The sequence below is a fragment of the Haematobia irritans genome, chromosome 3 (genome assembly GCF_050003625.1).
Source record: "Haematobia irritans isolate KBUSLIRL chromosome 3, ASM5000362v1, whole genome shotgun sequence".
NCBI lineage: Eukaryota > Metazoa > Arthropoda > Insecta > Diptera > Muscidae > Haematobia > Haematobia irritans.
In genome coordinates, this window is record NC_134399.1 from 121,992,067 (window position 1) to 122,010,011 (window position 17,945).

The 17,945-nt window shown below is 28.7% G+C and overlaps 1 protein-coding gene across 5 annotated transcripts in view; it reads left to right on the forward strand.

Moving 5' to 3' along the window:
• Positions 1-17,945, forward strand: part of LOC142229571 (uncharacterized) — a 518,551-nt gene that overhangs the window by 480,821 nt on the left and 19,785 nt on the right. For all 5 annotated transcript variants that reach the window (XM_075300139.1, XM_075300138.1, XM_075300136.1 and 2 more), the window contains one exon: positions 5,758-5,940. In XM_075300139.1, coding sequence (XP_075156254.1) covers positions 5,758-5,940 — 183 coding nt within the window. The remainder of the gene's footprint in view (positions 1-5,757; positions 5,941-17,945) is intronic.

The window sequence follows — 17,945 nt, forward strand, 5'->3', positions numbered from 1 at the left end:
TTTGTAACACATCGAAATAATGCTCTAAGACCCCATAAAGTATATATAGTCTGGGTCGTGGTGAAATTCTGAGTCGATCTGAGCATGTCCGTCCGTCCGTCCGTCCGTCCGTCCGTCCGTCTGTTGAAATCACGCTAACTTCCGAACGAAACAAGCTATCGACTTGAAACTTGGCTCAAGTAGTTGTTATTGATGTAGGTCGGATGGTATTGCAAATGGGCCATATCGGTCCACTTTTCGTATAGCCCCCATATAAACGGACCCCCAAATTTGGCTTGCGATTGCTCTAAAGAAGCTGATTTCATCCGATCCGTCTGAAATTTGGTACATGGTGTTAGTATATGGTCTCTAACAACCGTGCAGAAATTGGTCCATATCGGTCCATAATTACATATAGCCCCATATAAACCGATCCACCGATTTGGCTTGCGGAGCCTCTAAGTGAAGCAAATTTCACCCGATCCGGCTGAAATTTGGTACATGGTGTTGATATATGTTCTCTAATGACCATGCAAAAATTGGTCCACATCGGCCCATAATTATATATAGCCCCCATATAAACCGATCCCGGAGCCTTTTAGAGGAGCAAAAGTCATCCGATCCTATTGAAATTTGGTACGTGGTGTTAGTATATTGTCTCTAACAACCATGCCAAAGTTGGTCCATATCAGTCCATAATTATATATAGCCCCCATAAAAGCCGATCCCCAGATTTGATTTCCGGAGCCTCTTAGAGGAGCAAAATTCATCCGATCCGGTTGAAATGTGGTACGTGGTGTTAGTATATGGTCTCTAACAAACACGCAAGAATTGGTCCATATCGGTTCATAATTATATATAGCCCCCATATAAACCGATCCCCAGATTTGATCTCCGGAGCCTCTCGGAGGAGGAGCAAAATTCATCCGATCCGGTTGAAATGTGGTACGTGGTGTTAGTATATGGTCTCTAACAAACACGCAAGTATTGATCCATATCGGTCCATAATTATATATAGCCCCCATATAAATCGATCCCCAGATTTGTCCTCCGGAGCCTCTTGGAGGAGCAAAATTCATCCGATCCGGTTGAAATTTCGAACATGGTGTTAGAATGTGGTCTCTAACAAACACGCAAGAATTGGTCCATATCGGTTCATAATTATATATAGCCCCCATATAAACCGATCCCCAGATTTGATCTCCGGAGCCTCTCGGAGGAGGAGCAAAATTCATCCGATCCGGTTGAAAGTTGGAACGTGGTGTTAGTATAAGGCCGCTAATAACCATGCCAAAATTGGTCCATATCGGTTTATAGTTATATATAGCCGATCCCCAATCACACAAAAATTGGTCCATATTGGCTCATAATCATGGTTGCCACTCGAGCCAAAAATATTCTACCAAAATTGTATTTTTATAGAAAACATTGTCAAAATGTTATTTCTATAGAAAATTTTGTCAAAATTTTATTTCTATAGAAAATTTTGTCAAAATTTTATTTCTATACAAAATTTTGTCAAAATTTTATTTCTATAGAAATTTTTTTCCAAATTTTATTTCTATAGAAAATTTTTTCCAAATTTTATTTCTATAGAAAATTTTTTCCAAATTTTATTTCTATAGAAAATTTTTTCCAAATTTTACTTCTATAGAAAATGTTGTCAAAATTTTATTTTGTCAAAATTTTATTTCTATAGAAACTTTAAACTTAATTATATACGTATTTAATCGGCCTTTTTAGTTTAATATATACCACGTATGGACTATGTGGTATATATTACGGCGTTAGGAAATTTTAATATACCTTGCCATCGGCAAGTGTTACCGCAACCCAAGTAATTCGATTGTGGATGACAGTCTTCAGTAGAAGTTTCTACGCAATTCATGGTGGAGGGTACATAAGCTTCGGCCTGGCCGAACTTACGGGCGTATATACTTGTTCTAATTGATTTTTGTTTCAATTAAAAAATTTGTTAAATCAATTAAATTTTTAATTGAATATTAAAAAAAATCGTTATTTTTTTGTGTGAAGTATTTTCTTGAGGAGCAAAGAAATGAATTTGTGGCAAGCGATTCAACGATTGTCCCTAATTTTTATACCCTGCGCCACACTGTGGAACAGGGTATTATAAGTTAGTGCATATGTTTGCAACACCCAGAAGGAGACGAGATGGACACAGGGTGTCTTTGACAAAAAAGCTTAGGGTGGGCTCCTGAGTCGATATAGCCATGTCCGTCCGTCCGTGAACACATTTTTGTAACCAAGGGATTAGGTAGTAATTTAAGGCCAATCGACTTCGAATTTGGCACAAGTATGTGTTTTGGGTCAAAATAGAACCCTATTGATTTTGGAAGAAATCGGTTCAGATTTAGATATAGCTCCCATATATATCTTTCGCCCGATATGCACTTATACGGCCCTAGAAGCCTGAGTATTACCCCAATTTGGTTTAAATTTTGCACAGGGAGTACAATTGGTAGTATAGTCAAATGTGCAAAATTTTATTGAAATCGGTTCAGATTTAGATATAGCTCCCACATATATCTTTCGCCCGATATGGACTAGTACGGTCCCAGAAGCAAGATTTTTACTCCAATTTGGTTGAAATTTTGCACAGGGAATAGAATTAGCATTGTCGCTATGCGTGCCAAATTTGGTTGAAATCGGTTCAGATTTAGATATAGCTCCCATATATAGCTTTCTCCCGATTTACACTCATATGACCACAGAGGCCAATTTTTTCCTCCGATTAAGTTGAAATTTTGCACAGAGAGTAGAATTAGCATTGTTGCTATGCGTGCCAAATTTGGTTGAAATCGGTTCAGATTTAGATATATCTCCCATATATAGCTTTCGCCCGATTTCACTCATATGACCACAGAGGCCAATTTTTTGCTCCGATTTAGTTGAAATTTTGCATAGGGAGTAGAATTAGCATTGTAGCTATGCGTGCCAAATTTGGTTGAAATCGGTTCAGATTTAGATATATCTCCCATATATAGCTTTCGCCCGATTTCCACTCATATGACCACAGAGGCCAATTTTTAACTCAGATTTCGTTGAAATTTTGCACAGAGAGTAGAATTAGCATTGTAGACGTGCGTGCCAAATTTGGTTGAGATCGGTTCAGATTTAGATATATCTCCCATATATATGTTTTTGTGATTTCGACAAAAATGGTAAAAATACCAACATTTTCCTTGTAAAATCGCCACTGCTTAGTCGAAAAGCTGTAAAAATTACTCTAATTTTCCTAAACTTCTAATACATATATACCGAGCGATAAATCATAAATAAACTTTTGCCAAGTTTCCTTAAAATTGCTTCAGATTTAAATGTTTCCCATATTTTTTACTAACATTGTGTTCCACCCTAGTGCATTAGCCGACTTAAATTTTGAGTCTATAGATTTTTTAAAAGTGTATCAAATTCTGTCTAGATCGCGTGATATTTAAATGTATGTATTCGGGACAAACCTTTATATATAGCCCCCCAACACATTTGACGGATGTGATATGGTATCGAAAATTTAGATCTACAGAGTGGTGCAGGGTATAATATAGTCGGCCCCGCCCGACTTTAGACTTTTCTTACTTGTTTTTATTTGCTATAAAACAATTTTCCAGCGTCAAAAGAAAACTTCGCTTACCTAAAATTTCATTTCTTAGAAAAGAAAATTCTTTTTTGTTGACATTATTTCTCTTACTATAAATTACAAAATTTTCTTTAGCGTCGATAACAACCCAGCAAAAAACTGTGGAAGTAGTTCTAAAGTCACAACTTTAAAAGCACTTCCAAAAATGTCCACCCAAAGATGTTCCTTATTTTAACTACACAGAAAAAATTTCACAAAAATTATTCCAATTAAAAACTTAATTCATTTTTAAAAAATATTCAATTAAAAATTCAATTGATTCAACAAATTTTTTGATTGAAACAAAAATCAATCACAAAAATTAATAGTATCAATTAATTTTTTAATTGAATCAATTAATTGTTTAATTGACTTTCAATTAATTTTTTAATTGATACTATCATTTCTATGATTTAGAAATGTCTTCAAGCACAGAAATGATAGTATCAATTAAAAAATTAATTGAAAGTCAATTAAACAATTAATTGATCCAATTAAAAAATTAATTGATACTATTAATTTTTATGATTGATTTTTCATTCAATTAAAAAATTTGTTAAATCAATTCAATTTTTAATATTTAAAATTTAAAAATTAATTGGATCAATTAATTTCGTGATTGAAGACAAAAATCATTTCTATGATTTAGAAATGTCTTCAAGCACAGAAATGATAGTATCAATTAAAAAATTAATTGAAAGTCAATTAAACAATTAATTGATCCAATTAAAAAATTAATTGATACTATTAATTTTTATGATTGATTTTTCATTCAATTAAAAAATTTGTTAAATCAATTCAATTTTTAATATTTAAAATTTAAAAATTAATTGGATCAATTAATTTCGTGATTGAAGACAAAAAATATTTTTTTTGTCCGTACACAGGTAGTTCTTTTAATTCATTGTTTTATATCTCGCTTTTTTCGTATTTTGAATGGATAATTTTTAATAATAAGGTCCAAATTATTTAAATTTTGTCGAACAAAAAAATTCAAAATATATTCTAGAAAAATTGCGAATTTTTGAAAATAGAATGCATTAAAAATCCAAAAAAAACAAATTAAAAATTATTTATTTAGCAAAATATCACAAATGTCCCTTCCAAGAAAACTGAAATCGGATCACACCTTAAAATAATGGACATAGGTCGTATGACAAGTCCATGATAAGTTCATTACTTCTGCATCAATTTTGCACCACTTCCGGATCAAAAAAAAAAAGAAACATTTCAATACTTTTTTGGCGACGCTTTTCTTGCTGGGATGTTCATGATATTTTAGAAACTTTCTAAACTGTTTTGTTGAAAATTCGAATTTTGTAAAATTGTAAAATTCGTTTGTGTCTAACTTTCTTTCATAAAACTAAAATATACGGAAAATTAGTAAAGTGAATAAAATTTTTTCATATTGAGGAAATTTTTAATTTAAGGATAAAAAATTTCCATGAATTAAATTAAAACGAGTCCTCTTTTTTGAGTGTATCATGCATTACAATTGAAGTTCCCTTTATTAACATAATATTTAGATATAAAAATTAATTTGTTATTACTTTCCATATATTGGCATGTTAAGCTTTAAATTATCTGGCATATAAAATCTTTCCCTACAGCCAGAAATTTTTAACTCCTATCCAAATCCTTTAAATATAATTTCTATATGTTTCTAACGAATTTGAGCACTTTTTCCCCCAAACTTCATCAAAAAAAAAAAAAAAATGAATCCGTTAAAAATTTTATCTCCTAAATGTTGTTTGTTGTTAAAATTTCATCATCAACCATTTGATCATTATTATGAGAATATTTTACCTTTTAATTTTTATTGAAATTGAAAAAAATTATAATTTATTTAAAATATTTTTATTTTCTTTTCCTCTATTAAACCTGCATTTTTTTTTAATTGTCAATATTGCTAAACTCCCAAATCCAATACTCCAACAAATAAATTGTGTTGCCACAACAAAAAACTAATAAAAAAACAACCTTAAACAAAACAAACTCTTCATCTACAAAAAATATCTTCGTTATCGAAACTTCTACAAAAATACACCTCTTCACCAATTTTCCAAACTTGATTTCAATCTATCATCTATACAACAATATCCTTGTATTACGTTAACAAACCACGACGCAATCGCCTTTAGAATATGGACGTGGTTGTGCTGACATTGGATGTTTGCCTACTGAGGAATGTGTCATTACATCGGACTCTTGTAGCTATAGTCAACGTGATGGCAAGGATTGTGGAAGTTATCCAACCTGTAAGAAGAAGTCTGGTGGTGGTGGTGCTAGCACCTCTCCTTCCTCATCGTCTGTATATTCCTCAGGTGATTATTTTCATTGATTTTTGTTTTTATTTTATATTTTTGTTTTCAGATTTTTTGAATTTATTTATAATATTTTATAAATTAAGTTTTGTTTAAGTTATGTTATTATTATTATTATTCTTAATTACAACAAATATGATTAGGACTAAACTGACTGTAGAGCAGACGAGCGGTTCATTTGTTATAACTCTATAATTGAACTAGTCTACATAAATTTAGCATATCCCGTTCAAAGATAGACTATGTCGGCACATTTTTGATGATAACTACCATAAATCTCGGAAGTTGTATCTTGAAGTCGTAGAAAGCAAGCTCTTAATACGATTTCGTGTTATGAGATTAAAAGAAGATGATCAATTTCCATAATTTCGAAAATGGTTTTCCAAGATACCCAATCTGTTGAAGATTTTGCAAATTGCGTAGTCCAGATTGTCCTCTAAATCAGTTTTTTATGCTTTCAGCCTTTTTTATTTTTTGAGCTTTTATATAAATTTCGGAAAACTTTGCGAGTTTTTCGACTTGTGAATATTTGCGTTCGGCCAGCAAATGGACGAGAAACAAAGTCTACGGACGATTGTTTTTTGGTCTTCTCCAACACCTTTGGATTTAGGCTCAATTACACATTTTAGTCTAGTGGTAGCACATGTTTTCAACTTCTCTCTTATTAATGAGTTTAGCACAATAAGCAGGGGCCTTGAAAAGGATCCAGCTGAAATGGACTGAAACTGAAAAACTGTTTGGAATTTGGTAGAAAACTGTTATTGAACCCATGACGCAAGACGGACAATTAACGGTTTTTTACAGAATATGGTTTTTTGAATTTTTGAGTCTACACCTGACTGGTAGATTTCTAAAGTTTTGAGAATATTTCCTATAAAAACAAAATTGAGAACAATTTTTATATAAATAAAATATTGACCAAATTTTCTATAGAAATAAAATATTGACAAAAATTTCTATAGAAATAAAATTTTGACAAAATGTTCTATAGAAATAAAATTTTGACAAAATTATCTATATAAATAAAATTTAGAAAAAATTGTCTACAGAAATTAAATTTTGACAAAATTGTCTATGCAAATAAAATTTTGAAAAAATTGTCTATATTAATAAAATTTTGAAAAAATTGCCTATAGAAATTAAATTTTGAAAAAATTGTCTATTGAAATTAAATTTTGACAAAATATACTATAGAAATAAAATTTTGACAAAATTTTCTATAATAATAAAATTTTGACAAAATTTTCTACAGTAAAAAAATTTTGACAAAATTTTCTAAAGAAAAATATTGACAAAATTTTCTATAGAAATAAAATTTTGAAAATGTTCTACAGAAATAAAATTTTGACAAATTTTCTATAGAAATAAAATTTTGACAAAATTTTTCATAGAAAAATTTTTTTTTAAATTTTCTATAAAAATAAAATATTGACGAAATTTTCTATAGAAATAAAATTTTGAGAAAACTTTCTATAGAATTAAAATTGGAGAAAATTTTGTATAGAAATAAAATTGTTAAAAAAAATTTTCTATAGAAATAAAGTTTTGACAAATTTTTTTATAGAAATAAAATTTTGTAAAATTTTCTATAAAAATAAAATTTTTGACAAATTGTCTATAGAAATTAAATTTTGCCAAAATTTTCTATAGAAATTAAATTTTGAGAAAATTTTCTATAGATATAAAATGTTGACAAAATTTTCTATAGAAATAAAATTTTGACAAAAATTTCTATAGAAATAAAATGTTGACAAAATTTTCTATAGAAGTCAAATGTTGACAAAATTTTCTATAGAAATAAAATTTTGAGAAAATTATCTATAGAAATAAAATTTTGATAAACTTTTCTATAGAAATAAAATTTTGATAAACTTTTCTATAGAAATAAAATTTTGAGAAAATTTTCTATAGAAATAAAATTTTGACAAAATTTTCTATAGAAATAAAATTTTGAGAAAATTTTCTATAGAAATAAAATTTTGAGAAAATTTTCTATAGAAATAAAATTTTGACAAAATTTTCTATAGAAATAAAATTTTGACAAAATTTTCTACAGAAATAAAATTTTGACAAAATTTTCTAAAGAAATAAAATTTTGAGAAAAATTTTTATAGAAATAAAATTTTCTATAGAAATAAAAACTTGATAAAATTTTATATAGAAGTAAAATTTGGACAAAAATGCTATCTTTAAAAATTTTAATTTTTATACCGCAAATATTGCCGCTGACAGGAGCGGTTATTCACTCATTCGAACAAAAACATTTCTTTTACATTACCCCAAATTTTATTAAAAAACTAGAACCATAGCCATAAAATTTTGACGAAATTTTCTATAGAAATAAAATGTTGACAAAATTTTCTTTAGAAATAAAATTTTTGAGAAAATTTTCTATAACAATAAAGTTTTGACAAAATATTCTATAGAAATAAAAATTTGACAAAATTTTCTATAGAAATAAAATTTTGACAAAATTTTCGATAAAAATAAAACTTTTTAGAAATTGTATATAGAAATACAATTTTGAGAAAACAATAAAGTTTTGATAAAATTTTCTTTAGAAATAAAAATTTTACAAAAATTCTATAAATTCAATATCTTTAAAAATTTTAATTTGTATACCTCAAATATTGTCGCTGACAGGAGGGGTCATTCACTAATTCAAAGAAAAACATTGTTTGCATCATAACCCCAAATTTTATTAAAAACTAGAAATATAACTAAAATTGTTACAAAATTTTTTATAGAAGTAAAACTGTGACAAAAATTTATATAGAAATAAAATTCTGACAAAATGTTCTATAATAATAAAATGTTGGCAACATTTTTTATGGAAATACAATTTTAACAAAATTTTCTATAGAAATAAAATTTTTAAAAAATTTTCTATAGAAATACAATTGTGAAAATTTTACTATAGAAATAAAATTTTGACAACAATTTCTATAGATATAAAATTTTGACAAAATTTTCTATCGAAATACAGTTTTGACGAAATTTTCTATAAAAATAAAATGTTGACAAAATTTTTAACAGTAATAAAATGTTGACAAAATTTTCTTTAAAAATATAATTTTGACAAAATTTTCTATAAAAATAAAATTTTGACAAAATTTTCTAAAAAATAAGATTGCTATAAAATTTTCTATACAAAATTTTCTACAGTAATAAAATTTTGACAAAATTTTCTATAGAAATAAAATTTTGACGAAATTTTCTATAGAAATAAAATTTTGGCGAAATTTTCTATAGAAATAAAATTTGACAAAATATTCTATAGAAATATAATTTTGACAAAATTTCCTATAGAAACAAAATGTTGACAAAATTTTCTATAGAAATAAAATTTTGACAAAATTTTCTATAGAAATAAAATTTTGACAAAATTTTCAATAGGAATAAAATTTTGACAAAATTTTCTAAACAAATAAAATTTTGAGAAAATTTTTTATAGAAATAAAATATTGACAAAATTTTCTATAGAAATAAAAACTTCACAAAATTTTATATAGAAGTAAATTTGGACAAAAATGCTATAATATCACTATCTTTGATAATTTTGATTTTTATACCGCAAATATTGCCGCTGACAGGAGGGGTCATTCACTCATTTGACGAAATTTTCTATAGAAATAAAATTTGACAAAATATTCTATAGAAATATAATTTTGACAAAATTTCCTATAGAAACAAAATGTTGACAAAATTTTCTATAGAAATAAAATTTTGACAAAATTTTCTATAGAAATAAAATTTTGACAAAATTTTCAATAGGAATAAAATTTTGACAAAATTTTCTAAACAAATAAAATTTTGAGAAAATTTTTTATAGAAATAAAATATTGACAAAATTTTCTATAGAAATAAAAACTTCACAAAATTTTATATAGAAGTAAATTTGGACAAAAATGCTATAATATCACTATCTTTGATAATTTTGATTTTTATACCGCAAATATTGCCGCTGACAGGAGGGGTCATTCACTCATTCGAACAAAAACATTTCTTTTACTTACCCAAAATTTTATTAAAAACTAGAAATATACATAAAATTTTGACAACATTTTCCATAGAAATAAAATTTTGACGACATTTTCTATAGAAATAAAATTTTACAAAATTTTCTATAGAAATAAAATTTTGACAAAATTTTCTTAACAAATAACATTTTGAGAAAATTTTTGATAGAAATAAAATTTTGACAAAATTTTCTATAAAAATAAAAACTTGACAAAATTTTATATAATAATATAGTTTGGACAAAAATGCTATAAATTCACTATCTTTAAAAATTTTAATTTTTATACCGCAAATAATGCCGGTGACAGGAGGGGTCATTCACTCATTCGAACAAAAACATTTCTTTCACATTACCCCAAATTTTATTAAAAAACTAGAACTATAGCCATAAAATTTTGACAAAATTTTCTATAGCAATAAAATTTTGACAAAATGTTCTATAGAAATAAAATTTTGACGAAATTTTCTATAGAAATAAAATTTTACAAAATTTTCTATAGAAATAAAATTTTGAGAAAATGTTCTATAACAATAAAGTTTTGACAAAATTTTCTATAGAAATAAACATTTGACAAAATTTTCTATAGAAATAAAATTTTGACAAAATTTTCTATAGAAATAAAATTTTGACAAAATTTTTTTTTGAAGTAAAACTTTGACAAAATTTTCTATAGAAATAAAATTTTGACAAAATGTTCTATAGAAATACAATTTCGACACAATTTTGTATAGAACTACAACTTCGACAGAATTTTGTATAGAAATAAAATTTTGAGAAAATTTTCTATAGAAATAAAATTTTGAGAAAATTTTCTATCAAAATAACATTTTTGAAAAGTTGTGTATAGAAATTAAATTTTGAGAAAATTTTCTATAGAAATAAAATTTTGAGAAAATTTTCTATAAAAATAACATTTTGAGAAAATTTTCTATAAAAATAACGTTTTTGAAAAATTGTTTATAGAAATTAAATTTTGAGAAAATGTTCTATAGAAATAAAATTTTGACAAAATTTTCTATAGAAATAAAATTTTGACAAAATTTTTTTTGAAGTAAAACTTTGACAAAATTTTCTATAGAAATAAAATTTTGACAAAATTTTCTATAGAAATAAAATTTTGACGAAATTTTCGATAGAAATAAAATTTTACCAAATTTTCTACGGAAATAAAATTTTGACAAAATTTTCTATAGAAATAAAATTTTGAGAAAATTTTTTAAAGAAATAAAATTTTGAGAAATTTTTTTATAGAAATAAAATTTTGACAAAATTTTCTATAGAAATAAAAACTTGATAAAATTTTATATAGAAGTAAAATTTGGACAAAAATGCTACCTTTAAAAATTTTAATTTTTATACCGCAAATATTGCCGCTGACAGGAGCGGTTATTCACTCATTCGAACAAAAACATTTCTTTCACATTACCCCAAATTTTATTAAAAAACTAGAACTATAGCCATAAAATTTTGACAAAATTTTCTATAAAAATAAAATTTTGACAAAATGTTCTATAGAAATAAAACTTCGACAGAATTTTGTATAGAAATAAAATTTTGAGAAAATTTTCTATAGAAATAAAATTTTGAGAAAATTTTCAATAGAAATAAAATTTTGAGAAAATGTTCTATAGGAATAAAATTTTGACAAAATTGTCTATAAAAATAAAACTTTTAGAAATTTTTCGATAGAAATAAAATTTTGATGAAAATTTCTAAAAATTCAATATTTTAATTTTCATACCCAAAATATTGTCGCTGGTAGGACAATATTTTGGAAAAAAGACATTTTTTCATACTAACCCTAAAATTTTATCAAAGACTTCAAAACAAGTTTGTTTCTAAATTTTCTTAAAATTTGGTATATAATTTTTGGCGCGAGTGGCAACCGTGTATTTGACCCATTGTACCATTTTATGTAAAGCAACCTCAGCTCATTCCACGACAATTTCTTATCGACGATGATGAGATCTGAGGGAACGATATAGGGAGCATGATCAGGAAAATGTGGGATATGCAGAAACAATTCGAAACCCGATTCATGATTTTTTCCCATTACTTTCATTTACTTGTGAGTGCATTGTTTTCGCGCATCATAAGTAGCAGAATGTTATATTTAGATGGGGAACATGGGATATTTTTGCTGCAAAAATTTGGTTGCGACATTTTGGTTTAGGAGATGATTATGTTATATACCAATACAGTTTTAATATCAAGATCAAAGAAATTATTTATATGAAAACAAAGCTCAAGATACGATATTATCATCAAAAATTGTGAAAACCGCCATTTACTAATGACTTGGACTATATTTTTACTTTATGCATTTGTTCGTTATAACTAATTTCTATTTTAAGTTATGTTGAATACAATTAAGGTAATTTTTATGGCTGTCTATAATCAAACTTTAATCAAAACTATAAACTATTAGGTTTTTAGGTAGTATAAAATACAATTAAAAGTAAATAACTCTTATTTTCGTATGCAAATATTTTTAGTTAGATTTAATTTTTTTTTTTTGGATTTTGAATTTATTGATTTTTATGGCTTTTTCTTTCCGACAACACATAAAATGGAAAGGAAAGGGAAAAGGAACAAATAATAAAAATACAAATAAATTTTATGATTTGGGAACACGCAATAGAGGAGGTGGATGGACTTTAATACCTCAGCGTAGACATAAAAGCAACAAACACATCTAAAACATCAACATGAAAGCTTTACAACCACACACCGCAACTCATTGGCATAGGCTGTCTCTCTTTCTCAATCTCTCACGTCATAACTCTTTCCAGCTCATAATCTCTTACGAATACTAAAACATTTTCAATTGGAACCACACACACACACTGCATACACTACAAGATTCATACCAAAATGCTGCATAAAATTTTATCATTAACACATCAACTCGAAATCAATAAGTGAAAAAGAAAACACATTAATGCAATTATATTAGACAAATTTTATGAAAAAAAAAAACAAAGCAAAATGTTAAAATAAAGTGAACAATCTAACGAGGCAACACATTTCAGTAATTTCTTTTATTATTTTTTTTGGGTCTTCCGCTTACATTTTTGTTATTATTTTTCTATCATTAACAAATGTTACAATTTAACTATCAACTTTCTTTGGTCTTGTAACTAATTAACTAAGTACTGCTTATTTTGTTGTGTGGATCTTTAGTTGCTAAACTCATTAGGAATCATCATAATCATCTGTAGTTTGTAGTATATTTTTTAGCGTATTTTTTTTTTTTTTGTTTAAATACATGTTTTTCAATAAAATTAAGCACAGTGATTTGGTAGGTATGAATGTACTATTTAAAACAAGTATATGCGGCCCAAAATTCGGTCAGGCCGAAACTTATGTACCCTCCACTCCACGGATTGCGTAGAAAGTTCAACTAAAGACTGTTACCCAGAATCAAATTACTTAAGATCCCAGCAAAAAAATTTGGAAGTTCTTACTAAGTAATTTCTTTTAAAGTTTATCCAAAAATGGTCTTCAAGAGATGGACTTAATTGTCCCCCAACAAGAAGTTCTTTCCAGGTGATATATAACAAGTATATACGGCCGTAAGTTCGGCCAGGCCGAAGCTTATGTACCCTCCATCATGGATTGCGTAGAAACTTCTTCTAAACACTGCCATCCAGAATCGAATTACTTAAGTTGCGGTAACGCTTGCCGATGGCAAGATATCTTAAAACCTCCTAACACCATCTTCTAAATTGTATGTAAGTCCATACGTGGAATATATTAAATCAAAAAAGATCGATCCAATACGTATATAATTCAGTTTGACAAAGTAGACATAAAATGTTTACAAAATTTTCTACAGAAATAAAATTTTAACAAAATTTTCTACAGAAATAAAATTTTCTATAGAAATAAGAATTTTGACAAAATTTTCTATAGAAAGAAAATTTTGACAAAAATTTCTACAGAAATTAAATTTTAACAACATTTTCTATAGAAATAAACTTTTGACAAAATTTTCTATAGAAATAAAATTTTGGTAGATTATTTTTGGCTCTAGTGGCAACCATGATTATGAACCGATATGGACCAATTTTTGTGTGATTGGACCAATTTTAATATGGTTGTTAGCGACCATATACTAACACCACGTTCCTAATTTGAACCGGATCGGATGAATTTTGCTCCTCCAAGAGGCTCCGGAGGTCAAATCTGGAGAACGTTTTATATGGGGACTATATATAATTATGGACCGATATGGACCAATTCTGCCACGGTTGTTAAAGATCATATACTAACACCATGTTCCAAATAACAACATGATTGGATGGAATTTGCTTCTCTTGGAGACTTCGCAAGCCAAATCTGGGGATCGGTTTATATGGGGGCTATATATAATTATGAACCGATGTGGACCAATTTTTGCATGGTTGTTAGAGAACATATACCAATATCATGTACCAAATTTCAGGCGGATCGGATGAAATTTGCTTCTCTTTGAGGCTCCGCAACCCAAATCTGGGGATCGATTTATATGGGCGCTATATATAATTATGGACCGATGTGGACTAATTTTTGCATGGATGTTAGAGACCATATACCAACATCATGTACCAAATTTCAGCCGGATCGGATGAAATTTGCTTCTCTTTGAGGCTCCGCAAGCCAAATCTGGGGATCGGTTTATATGTGGGCTACATATAATTATGGACCCATGTGGACCAATTTTTGCATGATTGTTAGAGACCATATACCAACACCATGTACCAAATTTCAGCCGGATCGGATGAAATATGCTTCTCTTAGAGGCTCCACAAGCCAAATCTGGGATCGGTTTATATGGGGGCTATACGTAAAAATGAACCGATATGGCCCATTTTCAATACCATCCGGCCTACATCGATAACAACTACTTGTGCCAAGATTCAAGTCGATAGCTTGTTTCGTTCGGAAGTTAGCGTGATTTCAACAAACGGACAGACGGACGGACGGACGGACATGCTTAGATCGACTCAGAATTTCACCACGACCCAGAATATATATACTTTATGGGGACTTAGAGCAATATTTCGATGTGTTACAAACGGAATGACAAAGTTAATATACCCCCATCCTATGATGGAGGGTATAAAAATTCTTACTTTTACGCAGTTTCACCAACTAATTCAAGCTTTCTGAATTTTACTGTGCATATAACACAGCAATGGTCGACTAAATACGTATATATTCAGTTCTTGACCGGTATTTAGGGAAGAAATAATTACGAACCGATATGAACTTTTGTGCGGTAATTATAGAGCCAGAATTGAAATACGGGGGCTATATTATGAACACGAGTCTTAAAAAAAGTGGCAGATTTTTTACTAATTGGTAGAATTCTTGATGTTTTGGAAGATTTTGCAAAATATTCCTCTCTTATGAAATGCTTCATAAATTATCTATAGAAATAACATTTTGACAAAATTTTCTACAGAAATAAAATTCTGACAAAGTTTTCTATAGAAATATAAAATTTTCTATGGCAATAAAATTTTGATAGATTATTTTTGGCTCGAATCATATAGCTCCTTCAAGAGGCTCCGGAGGAAAAATTTGGGGATCGTTTTATATGGGGGGCTATATATAATTATGGACCAATGGAGGGTATAAAAACTAGCAAAAAAAATATTTTTGTAAGTTTTTCCCTATTTTTATACCCTACGCCACACTGTGGAACAGGATATTATATGTTAGTGCATATATTTACAACACCCAGAAGGGGGCGAGATAGACACATGGTGTCTTTGGCAATATTGCTCCGGGTCGGCTCCTGAGTCGATCTAGCCATGTCCGACTGTCCGTATGTCTGTTAACACATTTTTGTGATGAAAGTTTAGGTCGCAGTTTTAGTCCAATCGACTTCACATTTGGCACAAATTTGTTACTAGGTCAGAATAGAATCCTATTGATTTTGGAAGAAATCGGTTCAAGTTTAGATATAGCTCCCATATATATGTTAACTAACGCCCTATATGCACTTATATGGCCATAGAAGCAAGAGTTTTACCCTGATTTACTTCAAATATTGCATAAGGAGTACAAATGATAGTGTCGTAATGTTTGCCAAATTTCATTAAAATCGGTAAAGATTTAGATATAGCTCCCATATATATCTTTCGCCCGATTTAGACTTATATGAGCCTAGAGACCACAGTTTTAGCTCCCATATATATTTTTCGCCCGGTTTAGACTTATATGACCCCAGAGGCCACAGTTCTACTCCGATTTATGTAGAATTAAAATTGTTAGCATGCATTCTTTCGCCCGATATGCAAAAGCCAGAGTTTTACTTCGATTAATTTCAAGTGTTGCACAGAAAGTAGAATTAACATTCTCACTATTCTTGCCAAATTTGGTTTAAGTCGGTTAAGATTTAAGATATATGTGGCAAAGTCCCCATATATATGTTCCTCCAATTTGCGCCAATATAGCCCAAATACCGAAATTTTCCTTGTAAAATCGCCATTGCAAAAAAAAAGTTTGTAAAAATGAATAAAATTTTCCTATACCTCTAATAACTATCGACCGATAAATTGTAAAGATACTTTTGCGAAAATGAATAAGAATGGCTTTAGATCTCGATATTTCCCACTTTTTTTTTTTAACTAACATTGTGCACCGCCCAAGGCATTAGCTGATTTAAATTTGAAGACTAAAGATTTTCTAAGAAGTCCAAATCGGTTCAGATTTAAATGTATATGGGACATTAAACCTTTATATATAGCACACAATATATTTGACGGATTTGATATGATATCGAAAATGTGAATCTACAAAATGGCGCAGGGTATAATATAGTAGACCCCGTCCGACTTTAAACTTTCCTTATGTTACTTGTTTTTAATTAAATCTGAGATACTGAAATAGCATCACATCTAAAGAACTAATACGAAATCAATGCTGGGGATGCTTAAACAGGAGAGTTCCGCCCTATGACAAGCTGATGTAAAATTCATCGTTCCTGAGCCAATTTTATACCACTTCCGGATCCAGAAAGAACGATTTCACTGATACTCCCTTTTTGCTGGGTTTTGGCAACAGATGTTGATGGCAAGGTATAACTTATATCTTTACATTGTCTTCTAAAAAGGCACGTTAAATACCTATATAAGCCTCTTGATCGGTTTATTCAGAACTCGACTCTTGAGGGTCGGTTTATATGGAGTCTATATATAATAAGGGATCGATTTTTGCATGGTAATTGGAGAGTCAAATTTGAACAGGATCGAATGAATCTTATTTCCCCATCATGGTTTAGTAGTCAACTCTTGGGGATGGTTTATATGAGTTCTATATAATTATGGACCTATTTGAACCAACTTTTACGTAGTGGTTAGAAGGAATATACTAACATCACGTACGAATTTCAACTGGATCGGATGAAATTTATTTTTCCAAGAGGCTCCGGAGACCAAATCTGGGGATCGATTATATGGGAGCTTTATATAATTATGGACCGATGTAGACCAATTGTTTTGTTAGAGGGAATATACACGGATGAAAAATACTGTTTTTCATATGTTTGGCTATAAACATTATATGTTTGGAACACAAATTTTTAAACACAATATTTTTGAGTGCAAGCATATAATGTTCATAAACTAGCATAACATGTTTGGGACATATATGTTAATATGTTAGAACATATTATGTTTGGGACATAAAATGTTTGTAAATATAATATGCTTGGATGCAAACATATAATAATTTAGAAATAGCCTATAAACATATATGTGTTTAGTAGCTTGGAGCGCTATTTAACAGGGAGCGATATTAAATGAAGTTGGTGGTTGTTGCTTGTTATTACAAAATTAACATTTTATTTTTCCTTGGGCAATTGATCAGCTACTTCTTTGATCCTTACAAACTGTGTGGTCCGCTGTTCGAATCCCCGTCCGGCAAAAGGTAAAATTAAAATAAAAAAATCATAAAATTTATTAATTTCTTCTACAATGTTTGTATTACAGAA